At 36.2% G+C, this 13,208-nt stretch overlaps 1 protein-coding gene across 3 annotated transcripts in view; it reads right to left on the bottom strand.

Annotated features, from left to right (window-relative positions):
• GPM6A (glycoprotein M6A) overlaps positions 1-13,208 on the bottom strand; it is a 258,846-nt gene that overhangs the window by 199,600 nt on the left and 46,038 nt on the right. The window contains exon 1 of one of the 3 annotated variants that reach the window (XM_059909239.1): positions 1,039-1,135. The exons of the other annotated variants lie outside the window; for them this stretch is intronic. Within the exon in view, the coding sequence (XP_059765222.1) occupies positions 1,039-1,120 (82 nt within the window). The 5' untranslated portion in view covers positions 1,121-1,135. Of the gene's footprint in view, positions 1-1,038; positions 1,136-13,208 lie in introns of those variants that run through there. 3 annotated transcript variants of the gene reach the window in all.

Raw genomic sequence — 13,208 nt, 5'->3', positions numbered from 1 at the left:
TTTAATATTTTATTTATTTATCTATTTATTTATTTATGGCTGTGTTGGGTCTTCGTTTCTGTGCGAGGGCCCTCTCCAGCTGCGGCAAGTGGGGGCCACTCTTCATCGCGGTGCGCGGGCCTCTCACTATCGCGGCCTCTCTTGTTGCGGAGCACAGGCTCCAGACGCGCAGGCTCAGTAATTGTGGCTCACGGGCCCAGCTGCTCCGCGGCATGTGGGATCCTCCCAGACCAGGGCTCGAACCCGTGTCCCCTGCACTGGCAGGCAGATTCTCAACCACTGCGCCACCAGGGAAGCCCCCACAGGTAGCTCTATTTAAGAGAGCACTGATTAAGGAAAAAGGTATAACTCATCTCATGCTAGTAAACCTTTTTTTCTACCTACTTGTTTCCCTTAGGTTAACTAGTTTGCAGAAGGGTTATTCTGTTTAGGAAGTTTGTTGCCCTCATTTTTAAGGAGGATGTGTAACGACAGTCCTTACTAGAGACAAGACAGATTATTCAGAAAACAGAAGAGTTTCTCCTTTTTTCATAAATTTACATTTTGCTTCATAAAATGAGTGTCCTGAAGTGAGCAAACTCTTCCTTTCTGAATCCTGAAGGCTTGGAAAGACTCAGGTTTTGCACAGAAGTCTACAATATGCCCTTTAAAGATATAAGCTTCCTCAACAACATGATGGTGACTTGGGACAAGACCGTTGGAATAAACGGAATGAAATAATACAGTTTGGAAGGTGTTATTCTAAAAAAAAAAAAAAAAAATGTATATATTGGAAAAGTCTTGCTCTGGTGACATAATCCCTAACCTGGGAAAATCATCCAGCTTTTTTCTCTTTAGTTGTTTGTCCACATGCAGTGCCTGGATATATGATTTGATAACAAGTATTACAAGTTTAGGAGACTGGGAAATTACTCCCCACTCCACTACGACTTCCCCCACCCAAAAATAAACATTAAAATTTAAAAATTCATTCAGAAAAGCTTGGCACAAAAGAGGCGTGGATTTAAGAGCCATTTAAGACGGAAGATGTTCACTGACCAGTCAAGTGGGAGCTGCACGGGGCCTGGCTGGCATGGGTGGGCGTCACAGAGAACTGCAACTCACCAGGAAAGGCAGCCATGAAAACGTCAGGGTTCTTCCCTGTTTGAGTTATCATATGCAAAAGAGAATATGAATAAGCATATTTAACTCCAATTCCTCACATTTCAATATACTCATTGTTATAGAGCAGCATGACCAAAGAACTCCGATTTAGAATAGCAATTTCTATTTAACATCAAACTCTCAAAATTAAAATAACGAAGCCCTAAGGGAAACACTAATTAATTAGTTACATCCTTGGTTAATTTTGGTGGGTGGGGCTGTCTGACAATACATTTTATCACGCATCTCTACAATATACAATTCCCAGAAGCACCTTCTTTACTAGGGGGCCAATGCAGACGTGAGTCACGAATAGGGCTTCCTCATGCTGGAAGTCGAAGGCTTATGTGGAATAAATAAACATACATTAGCTCTCAATAGGTTCAGGCCTGTGATTAAGTAGAATAAATAAACAAAATTTTCAAAGCAACAGCCTTCCCAGCAATAGCCACGAAAATCAAAGATGACAGCTCTGTGACATGCAGCACAACAGCAGGCTTCAATTTCTAAACACCAGTGATTTTTTTTCTGTATTTAGAACGCTTTCATAAACAAAAAGGAACATTTTTATATGCCTGAAATCACCTATCTCAGTCAAAATATTTTGGAAGCTCAATCTCATCATGAAATCTCATTAGCTCATGCTTCCAGAAGCCAGGAGGACTTCGAAGCCAAGTGGGCTCTTATGGGCTCTTCTAAGAGGTCCACTGCACTGTAGCTATTTTCTGAAATGCATGTCCCTATTGGTAGGACTTTGGGTTAAACAAAGATAAATTCAGTTACTAAAATACGATAAAACAGTACTCTTCTGTATTTGTACAGTTGTCCTGGAACACATCTGTTGATGGGGCATGTATCAGTATAAGAGGTGGGGTGCAGGTTTCTGGGACTGTGGGACGTGGTATTAACTGCAGGCAGGTAGTGCCAGAACGGCTTGGTTTAGGGGGAACCCACACATGTGGAGTACGAAGTATTCAGGGAGTCAACATAGTTGTTTTTTTTTTTTCCTTTCAGCTATCATGACCCATCAATTCTCAAAAAAATGTGTGCAGAGCCTTGGGCATGTGTAAATCACCTTATTAGTACATGCAACAGATGTAAATACAGACAAAACTAGGCTACTCACATCTTGTGCATCCACTTTAGCCGGAGACAGAAGTATTTAAACCATTAAATTATAAAGCAGAATGTGATCAGTGCGCCCGAGAGGTAGACACACTGAGTGCAGAGTATAACGGAGATCTCACATCACGTAGGAAGGCATGTGGTCCCCTGTAAATGTCAGGGCCGTGTACCTGTCTGTCTCACCCCTCTTCCCAAGGAACGTACCTACTCCCTATGGATAAAGGCAAACCTACAAGTCATTTCATCTCAACTTCCTTCCTCTTTCCGATTTCCGCACAAACCCCCACCAGCAGCTGTTTTATTTTACTGGACGTGCAGTGGGCACTCCAGAGATGAATGGTGTCCCCGTGAGGGACACAGAGACAACACTCGGTCACTCTACGCTGAGGCAAGATTCTCTTGTTAATAAAAGCACCCTGTAAAAACGGTGCCTTTTTTTTTGCCTCTGATTGAAAACAGCACCAGGAGTTTAAAAATAAAAAAAAAAAAACAGAACAGAAGCTCATCGTGAAGATTACCTCCATGTAAACAGTCTTCTTTTTAAGGAGAAGGTTCTCAGATGAGCCCACAGCATATCAACAACAAAAAGCATAAGGCTAAACTTAAAAAAAAAACAACAACTTTATAAACCTGTCTTCTGTTATTTTTGAAAAAAAGTTTCAACATGAAGTCATCTTCCTAAGGAGCATTCTGGGTATTATACAGCTTATTTTATGCACTTCACAAGCTAAATTTAGACAATTATACTCAACTCTGAATTAAATTTTAAAAGAATCTTTGTTTTTTTTGGCTTGGTGAGGTTCTTTTGAGTCTCTAACGCTGAATTTCATTTTAATCCCTTTGAATTCTTCAGAATAAAAACTATTCAAAAAATTTGAAACTTCTATCAAGAATCCTGGCACTTGTCCTGCAGATAAAATGGGCATTCCACTCCTCCCACATACCGAAGAGCGAAGCCAGTACAACTATTTCCCAAACACAGATCTTTTTCTTCTCAGTTAATATTACATAATTCTGGTAGGATGTATTATTAGACAGTTGATACTCTGATAAATAACTATGTGGTGCAACATTTGAGATTTGGACAATGCATGGCACAGAATTTTATAAATGAATTATCCATTATTGCGATGGTATTTAGCTCTTCCTAGCTAAATTGACAGTCAGATACTTGAAGCAGAAAATCATATCTAATTTTAAAACCATCAAAAACAACAATGGAAACAAACAGTAACAGTAGTAATCACAGTGTCTTGGTATAATCGTCATTACTACAGTCATCGACATCAGAGTGAATATTTACTGGGCACTTAGATTGAGACAGGCACAATCTAACCACTTATTTCTCCTATCTCAATCCACACAGCCATCCTATCCAGTAATCACTATTCTTGTGCCCATTTTACAGAGGAGGAACTTGAGGCAGAGAGAAACACTGAATAAATATTATCTAATGTAACCCCTATTGAAGCCTGAGTTTAGGTTAGTCTATAGGTTAAGATTGCTTCCATCCTTCCTCTGCTCGTGGATAGCAGTTACAGATGCCAGATAAAACACAAGATGCCCAGCTAAATTTTAATTGTATATAAATAACAAATGATTCTCTATTATAATTACGTTCTATGCAACATTTAACATTTAAAATGTAAGTAACACACGTATACTAAACGACTATTGTTGTTTATCTGAAATTCAATTTTTATTTTATTAGCTAAAATAAAAAAATTGGCAACCCTAAATTAGCAGTTTTTAACCCCTTCCACTCCCAACCCAGACCCTATGCCTGAGGTTTCAATAACCAACATACACAATACATACATACATGAGTCACTATATAAACACACAAACATACCTGTACAATAAAATAATTTTGAATATCCTATGTTTAATAAGAGTATTAAAGTTTTGATAATAGTTTTCAAAGCTTACTGAGCACTTACAATGTGTATTCTCAGTGCTTTACATGTCTTAATACATTTAATACCCACAACAACCCTGTGATGTAGGTACCATAATGTATCTTATTTTTACAGATGAAAAACTGAAGCATGGGAAGTGCTATGGTCTGAATGGTTGTGTGTCCCCCAAATTCATATGTTGAAATCCTAAACCCCAAGGTGATGGTATTAGGAAGTGGGGCCTGTAGGAGGTGCTTGAGTCATAAATGTGGAGACTGCATGAATGGGATTAATGCTCTTATAAAAAAAAACCCACAGAGCTCCCTAGACCCTTCCACCATGCGAGGACACAGTGAGAAGTCGGCAGTCTACAGCTCAGAAGACAGCCTTCACCGGTACACAACCATGCTGGCACCTTGATCTCAGACTTCCAGATTCCAGAACTGTGAGAAATAAACTTCTGTTGCTTTTAAACTACCTTCTTGGTGATATTTTGTTACAGCAGCCCAAACAGGCTAAGACAGAGGGGTTACATTCTTTGGTCAAAAGCCCATGACAACTGGTGGGATGGGAGCCCAGGCAATCCCCTAAAGAGGTCTTGCTCTAAATCACTATTCTATATAGAATAACAGTCAGGGAGACACATGCTGAACAAAGTGCAGAGAGTTTTTTAATTTCAACAAGCCACAGTAGACAATCCTTGTTGAGGCTCAAGGCAATCAGTAGACACCTTGGAAGGGTCATGTCTAAGCATCAGGGCTTAACCAGCCCTAAAGTAAAGACAACTGTAAATAGACCTTAACAAATTTTAAAAGCAAGCCCAGAAAGATCAGGCTGACCTGCAAGTAACTTAGCTTCCTGCTAAAACAAACTTCAGCACTCTTAGTGGAAGATGCAAAATCCAAACACTCTGACTTCTGACATCCAGTGAGTTATTCCTAAAAATGAAAACCAGAAGGAAAATCATTCAACAGAACAGACCCATAAGTCATAAGTGCCAGAGACAATGGAATTAGCAAACAAAAATTTACATCAGCTATTATTAAAATGCAAAAAGATGTAAAAGGAACAAATGGAACTTTTAGAAATAAAGAACATAATATCTTTAAAAATGAGCCTTGGATGGACCTAATAGCCCAATCTATTATGAAGAAAAGAAGAGCTGAAAAGATGAAAACTAAACTACAGAGAGACTTAAAAAAAGATCCGAATCTCAGTGACTTCTGGACAGTTTAATATACATGTAATTGGAGTCTAAGAAAGAAAAAAGAGAATGTAAGACAGTAAAAATATTTTGAACAAATAATGGCTAAAATTTCCCCAAATTTAATAAAATTCTAAATCCACGGATCCAATAAATTTAACAAGTCTCAAGATGTATAAACACAAAGAAAATCATACCAAGGCATATAATCAAATTTTGAAAACAGATGATAAAAAGAAAATCTTAAAAACAACCAGAGAGGAAAGACATATTTCATGTAAAGCAACAAAGATGTGATCTCAGACTTCTCATCAGACACTATGCAATCCAAAAGACAATAGAACATCATTTTTAAAGTGCTGAGAAAAAAAACTGTCAACCTCAAACTCTACGTTCAGGGAAACATATACTTTAAGAATAAAGGTGAAATAAGGACTTTTTCAAACAAAATCTTAGAGAATTTACTTCTAGTAGGGGCACTACAATAAAATAGTAAAGGAAATTCTTCAGCAAAAAGAAAATGATACTAGATAGAACCCAGGTCTACATAAAGGACTGGAGAGCACCAGAAATGATAAACAGGTAAGTATACCTTAAAGGCACTTCCTCATCTTTAAAACATTTCTTGATTAGATAATTGTTTAAAACAAAAATAATAGCAAAGTATTCTGGATTTATAATATATACAAAAGTAAAATGTATGACAACAATAAGACAGAGAAAGGAAGGTGGAAATGGTACACTGTTTTAAGATTATTACATTATACATGAAGATATATATTATATCAAGCTATACCATAATAAGTTAAAGAGCAAATTGTGAACCATAGAGCAACTACTAAAAATTAAAAATATGATATAGTTGATAAACAAAATAGAAGAATAGGAAAAATACTCAACCCAAAAGAAGTCAGGAAAAATTAAATAATGAACAAAGAATAGATGAAACATATAGAAAATAAATAACAAGGAGAACTTAAACCCACTTACACTATCAATTACAATAATAGTCAAGGTCTAAATACTGCAAATAAAATGCGGAATGTCAGACTGAAAAAAAAGCAATGCTCGATTATATGCTCTCTGTAAGACATACACTTTAAATATAAAGGAAGAAATAGGGTTTAAAGTAAAGGATTAGAAAAGATATTCTATGCAAATCCCAATTACAAGCAAACCACCAAATCCATGAAAAATGGGCAAAGGATAGGATACTTCAAAAAATAATATATACAAATGATCAATGAGCTCATGAAGATTCTCAGAATCTATTTTCAGAGAAATTCCAATTAAAACGAAAGGTTGACAATGTCTGGTATCAGTGATATTGTGGAGTTACACTGAGTCTCATGCACAGCTGGTGGGAAAGTAAAATGGTAGAGCCCTGGAAAACAGTTTGACAGTTTCTTACAAAGTTAACATATACTTGCCATACGACCCAGCAATTATGCTGCTAGGTAGTTAATGAAGGAAAATGAATACGTATGTCCACACCAAGACTTGCACATAATGTTCTTAAAAGTTTTTTTTTAATAGACCCCCTACTGGAAATAACCCAAATGTCTATCAATGGGTGAGTGGAAAAACTATAAATCCATGCAATGGGTTCCTAGTCAGCATATAAAAGAAATGGACTTTTTTTTTTTTTTTTGGACTTTTAATATCTACAATGACATATACAAATCTCAAAAGCTTTATGCTGAGTGAAAGCAGCCGGACACAAAAAGCTACACTCATTTACATTAAATTCTATAGCAGGCAAAACTAATCCACAGTGGCAAAAGCAGATCAGTGATTGCCTGGGGACAAGGGAGCAGGTGATAACCAGCAGAGGACACAAGGGATCTTTCTGAGGACAGGTGGTGGTGACACAGTTGACATTTGCCAGAAGTCATGCTACACTTGAAATGGGTGCATTTTATTTATACGGGTAAATTTTTCCTCCATGAAGTTGATTATTTTAAATGTTAATTTTACAGCATTTATTCTCTTTTGTAAGCCAGTGATTCCCAAACTCTCATCAATTAACACCTAGGAGGAAAAGCGTCACGCCCATGAATCTAGGGAACCATAGATATGCCAAATTTTGGCTATAGATCAAATAAATAATTTATGACAGTAAAAACTAAATTGTTTACTTAAGCTGTTAATTTTAAGTTGTAGTGACTGGACTGCTCTAAAATATCACCCAAATCTGAAGATACAGGAGAAATTACATAGACTGTATTCCACTCAATAAATGTTGGCTCCAGAATTTTCAAAAGATACTGCTTGAACACCAAAATGTATATTGTTCGAGGGCATATACATTTGGTTCCAAAATGTATGGGGTTTTGCTCGAAATTAACTAGCTCAATAAAAGGAAATTACCTTTGCATAAATGCTTTCAGATACTCCTTCACATAACAGCAAGGCAGTAAAACCCTCACATTTAATTTATTTTCCTTCCGTTGATAACTTTGAAGCTATCATTTATGCCTCCAGGAATATTTACAAATTGTATAACAGACTTCTTCATAATGCCTACGTTAGCCATAAAGCACAGTCCCAGTTTTTAGATTGTCACCTAAACTAGCTAACCCTCTGTGTATATTTTTAAAAACAATAATGATAAAGTTCAATTATTGTTCAAATCCCCATCTCGTGCTCAGAGGTCACAACCAGGCACAAATTTCCAAAGCGGGTATTAAGAACCGTTTATTTTAAAAAGGAATGATAATCTCTCAGTCCCATTTAACTCCACGTGGATTTCGTGATTAGTTTAACACTGAGGCTATGATTGCTAACCTACCCGCTGTGTGAGCCTCTGCGCTGAGCACTGACACCGCAGAGGGAATAATGTGCCTTTACCGTGAGGTCCAACAGCAATGGGGCATTAATCCACTGTCTGTACCGCTACATAAGAGCCTGCAGTTCACCTCCCCGATACCGCTGGCCTCTCAGGTGGCAGATCCCTTCCAACCATGGCTGTTTATCACAACTCTCAGGAATTACTCATTCAAAGGTACAATCCGTCACTGCACAGAAAAGAAGTTTCCCTCCAATAGTAAAGAAAGCCTGCCCAGGTGTACATCTTCTGTATTCCCTGCAACCACCCCAAAGCCACTGAAAGACTTGGATTTCTAAAACCACTGCCAGAAGCAAAGAAATACTCACTGAGAGAAATAAAGAATTTTCTAAATCCCTTTTTAAATACCAACAAACTAGAAATATATACATATGTATGTATTACTTATGAAGAAAAATACAAAACATTAAATATACTAAATACAAGGAATAAAACATGACTTGAATAAATTCATATTCTCTGAATTCAAAGACTCAAAATCGTAGAAATTTAAATTAAAAGACATCTTTTATTATATACCTATCATTAACATTTGCTGACTTCCAGCTCCACCAAGAGTACAGGACAACAAAACCATCATCTGCTTTTACAGGAATTTAAAATGGAAATAAATGTGGCAGGAGGCAACTTACCAAAATATCAAAGTTATAAATGTGCATCTTCTTTGACTTAGCAATTCTACTCTTAGAAGTCTAATCTACAGAAATCCTTACTTGCACGCAAGGACAGACTTTTCATTACAGCATTTTTGGGAAATAACAAACAAAAAGGAATGAATTCAAATGCCCCTCCATTAAGTACATTACTTTGCATACCTAGTATGGGTCTATGCAGCCTTTAAAGAAAATGAGTTGTGTCTGTATGTACCTCTATGGAAAAAGTTACTGAAAATAAAAAATAAAAAACAAGTTATAGAACAGCTTGTAGAGTGTGACCAAATTCATGTTATAAAAATATGAATGTGACAGGGTGAGAGAGTGGCATGGACATATATACACTACTAAATGTAAAATAGATAGCTAGTGGGAAGCAGTCGCATAGCACAGGGAGATCAGCTCAATGCTTTGTGACCACCTAGAGGGGTGGGATAGGGAGGGTGGGAGGGAGGGAGATGCAAGAGGGAAGAGATATGGGAACATATTGTATATGTATAACTGATTCACTTTGTTATAAAGCAGAAACTAACACACCATTGTAAAGCAATTATACTCCAATAAAGATGTTAAAAAAAAGAATGTGCCCAACACATACAAATGGATATGACACTCTGCATGACAGTACTTAAAATGTTGGATTACTGAATGAACAAGTCACTGAATAAATACTTAGAAAGAAACCCGAAAGCATGTTGATAACAGTGATTACCTATGGACCGGAGAGCAAAATGGGGGAGGAAAACACTGTGGGGCTATGAAGGGGATTGTCACATTTAATGCGACATATTTACTTGAATTTTTTAAACAAGTTGTTTTTGAAGAGTTGAATTTAAAATTCATTTCAGTGAAAATCTAAAGAAAGTAACCTATCAGAAAACTGTTCACATAAAAGCATTAAGTTCAGAACAAAGCCAAAAGCTAAAGGAATGGGCCAATTTTCACAATGAAAAACAGCATTTAAATTGACAAGTGCCACTGAGATCGCAAGCTGAAATCAAATAATGTAACTGGTTTGATCAATAAGGTGACTCTCAATCAACCAATTTAATTTAAAAATTGTTAACCAATTATTTATATAGATGTGAGTGACCTCAAGTGAATGAATGGATAACACAGAGTCTGGGTTTCATCTTATTATACCTCAGGCTTACTCTCAAATCATTTTATTTTAAAAGATTAAGTTATTTAATATGCAAATTTTCTAAATTTGTTCATTAAAATTGTTTTGAAAATGCTTGTACCCAAAACGGTCAACCCTGTTTATTATGATTGCAAATTGACAGTAAACTGCCTAGAAGTCTAAATTATGTCTGTCACATATGGATTATGGTTTGAATTCAGAATAAATTCTGAGAAGACCCAACATGGCTCTAGCAAATACAGCTAATGGCACTCAACTGCTGCAGTCCAAAGGAATATCAAATAATCCTTAAAAAAAAACAGACAAGCTCGTGTAGTCATCTTAATGTCTACAATTTCATTTCCGAGTATTTAGAATTGTGAATAACTTAATAATCTGTATTCTTCCTGATGGAAAACCTGTTATCCAAATTAAGAGATTTCTGTCTCTCCTAAATCAGTTCAGCTAATTAATAGACTTATGCTTTCCCAACTTATTTACATTTGCTGCCAGGCAAGTTAAAAATACCAAATTAAAAAGCCAATAAATATGTCTTCCCCAGTTAGAGAGGCCACTCTACCAGTTTAACTGGCAAATTAAATAGTGCACTAATTTTAAAGCTATTTCAGTTAATAACATAATATATTCATTATATGTGTCCATTAACAGTAATATAAGTCCACCAGATGGAAAAAGTCAGAAAAAATTCAAGTGGAAATTAAAATTTATTTTGTAATAAACTACAAGTGAGCGGATACATATCGTGACGTAGAACTAGAGTAGGATGATTTTAAACAGAAGCAGCAAGAAAAAGAATCTAGTCTTTGTAGCAGAAAAGGTTTCCTGTTTTTATTTTACATTTATCTGCTTCAGTCTTAACTGGCGGAAAAACATTTATAGTTTGGCAGTCAGAGGTTTTCCTGTAAGCACAAATGGAACCCTAGGGCCTGGTTCCAGGCTATATATGTTATTTCTGGGAAGATGCACACGTGCTTTAAAGATCCCATGCTAGTCAAGGTAGGAACACAGCAGCAAAAGATTGCCAAACAAGGTCAGATCAATGATGGTGCACTAGTCCCTTTATGATTTAATGATAGAAATATTGTTTGTGTGATTGTGAACAGTTTTATCTGTGAAACTGAACATGCCTGGTGGACCACCATTTATGAAATACATAAGAGGTTTTAGAACCAGAGCAGTCATGAAAGCACCATATGTTGATTGCTTTAGAAAATGTATGTATCAACCAATGTAAATATGATTCAAATACATTTGGGAGCATAATCACAGCCTGTTTAAAAAATTACTTTGAGCAAATCTAATAGAAAACATTTACCTATAGGTTTGGGGAAAAGATATATTGTAATTTTGTGAGAGAAAATAATGCCCTTTTGGTTTATCAAACATTTTACTAAGGCAGAAAAGATGGGTAATACATTTGAGTTAAGAATAATAGCATTTTCACATTAACAAGAAAAATGTCCATAAAACTAATTATATTCTAAAATCTCTATTGTTGATAATAATTCATTGATATTTTAAAACTGCTACTCAGCTGCAAAATAATAATGAAAGTGAATAGAAATGCCTATAAAATTTTTGTGGTATCTGCTCCAACTAGATTGATACAATTAGGATAACTCGAAGAGGAGCTAAGAGGGAATTTTGAGGTAAATTGCCCATGTTTTAGAAAATATGAATGCTCAAATAGTGGTATCTGGCTCAACTGCTTAGTCACACAATCTAATAATTTTAGTTTCTAAATGATGAACATCCTTCTAGTAATATTTTCTGATGGGAAAAGAATGTTAAATATGTATTAATTGCTACTAATTAATATTTTAGGGATAATATTGATGATGTCTCACTTGTAATAAACCGTCATCTCTTCCAAACCTTCTCCGTCACTTGTTCTAACAACAATCCACTTGAGAGACTTATTTTCATCTTAATAACAAATAGCAGAAAATAACAGTTTTAAAATGATGTACAAATGCCTGTTTCAGAATATATGGTAATAAAGTGCCAAAAAACAAGCTACATACAAGCTGTTTGTGGCCTAAGATATGCAAAGAATTAATTTTTGTGCTGGCATCTACTGTAATTAGAAATGGTTCTGTGCATCATGATTAAACCAGTAACTATGGTAACGAAAGCAGGAAAGCGTAAGTGCAAAAAGACAGAGGCTGAATAAGCCAATGATAAGTTGCACTTCATCTGTTTATTTTTAGAGCCTTTGTAATAAGCAGAACTATCTATAAAATGCATATTAACTTTATTCTACTTGCTATCATTCATTGCCAATAGATTAAAACATATCATTCCTTAAACATACACACACACACACACACACACACACACACTACCAGGCGAGCACTAATACAACCTCGTGCACACTGCCCTTGTGTTCACGGGGCTGCATGGAGACAGTGACAGAGCAGAAAATTTAAGTAAGAAATTCACAGTTTTTGGTGTCTTAGCCTTTCTGCTACTAATTTATCGCAAAACCACCTGTTTCTTAGTTGCATGTGGCAACAGGCTCACATTACTAGGACACAAACATGAATAGAAGGCAACCACCAGCCGCATGTCTAGTGCCAGGTCTCAGAGGCTCTCCCAGGGCAGTCCACTGAGAGACAGCAGTACAGACACCCCAGTCTCCCAGACCTGGAATCCTTGGCCTTCAGTGTACATTTTTTAGCCTCAAAACCCTGCAGGAATAGGAGGAATATTTAAAGCAGTTTCAAAAGAGAACATCAATCAAAACTGATGACGGGTATAAAAAACAAGCCATTTTTGAAGAGGTTTTGTTTTGTTTTGTTTTTTATCATTTATTGAGGCTGGAAAAGATTCTGAGGAAGCCAACAATGTGAGTGCGAACAGCAATTATCTCTTTACGGAAGACGGAGCAAGACGGAATAACATGAGTTTCAGAAAAACAACTTCAATTTATGAAATAACTTCTTATTGTACAGATATAAGAAACAACATATCACTAAACAAGCTGTCAGAATCAAGCTGAATTTAATAACAGACAGAAATAAAAGCATCATGTTCTTATTTAGCACAAACAGAGCTCACTAAACACTCCCCCCCCATGTTTCAATTTTGTAATTCTGGAATAGAGCTTCTGGGTAAAGAACTGCAAACCTTTTACAACCCTTATTTCAATGTGAAGTAAGTTAGGAAGTTAAATGGTTTCAAGGGTGGAAAA

The sequence above is a fragment of the Balaenoptera ricei genome, chromosome 21 (assembly GCF_028023285.1).
Source record: "Balaenoptera ricei isolate mBalRic1 chromosome 21, mBalRic1.hap2, whole genome shotgun sequence".
Classification (NCBI taxonomy): Eukaryota; Metazoa; Chordata; class Mammalia; order Artiodactyla; family Balaenopteridae; genus Balaenoptera; species Balaenoptera ricei.
The sequence above is the reverse complement of the archived record's forward strand: the minus strand, read 5'-3'. Positions and strand labels throughout refer to the sequence as shown.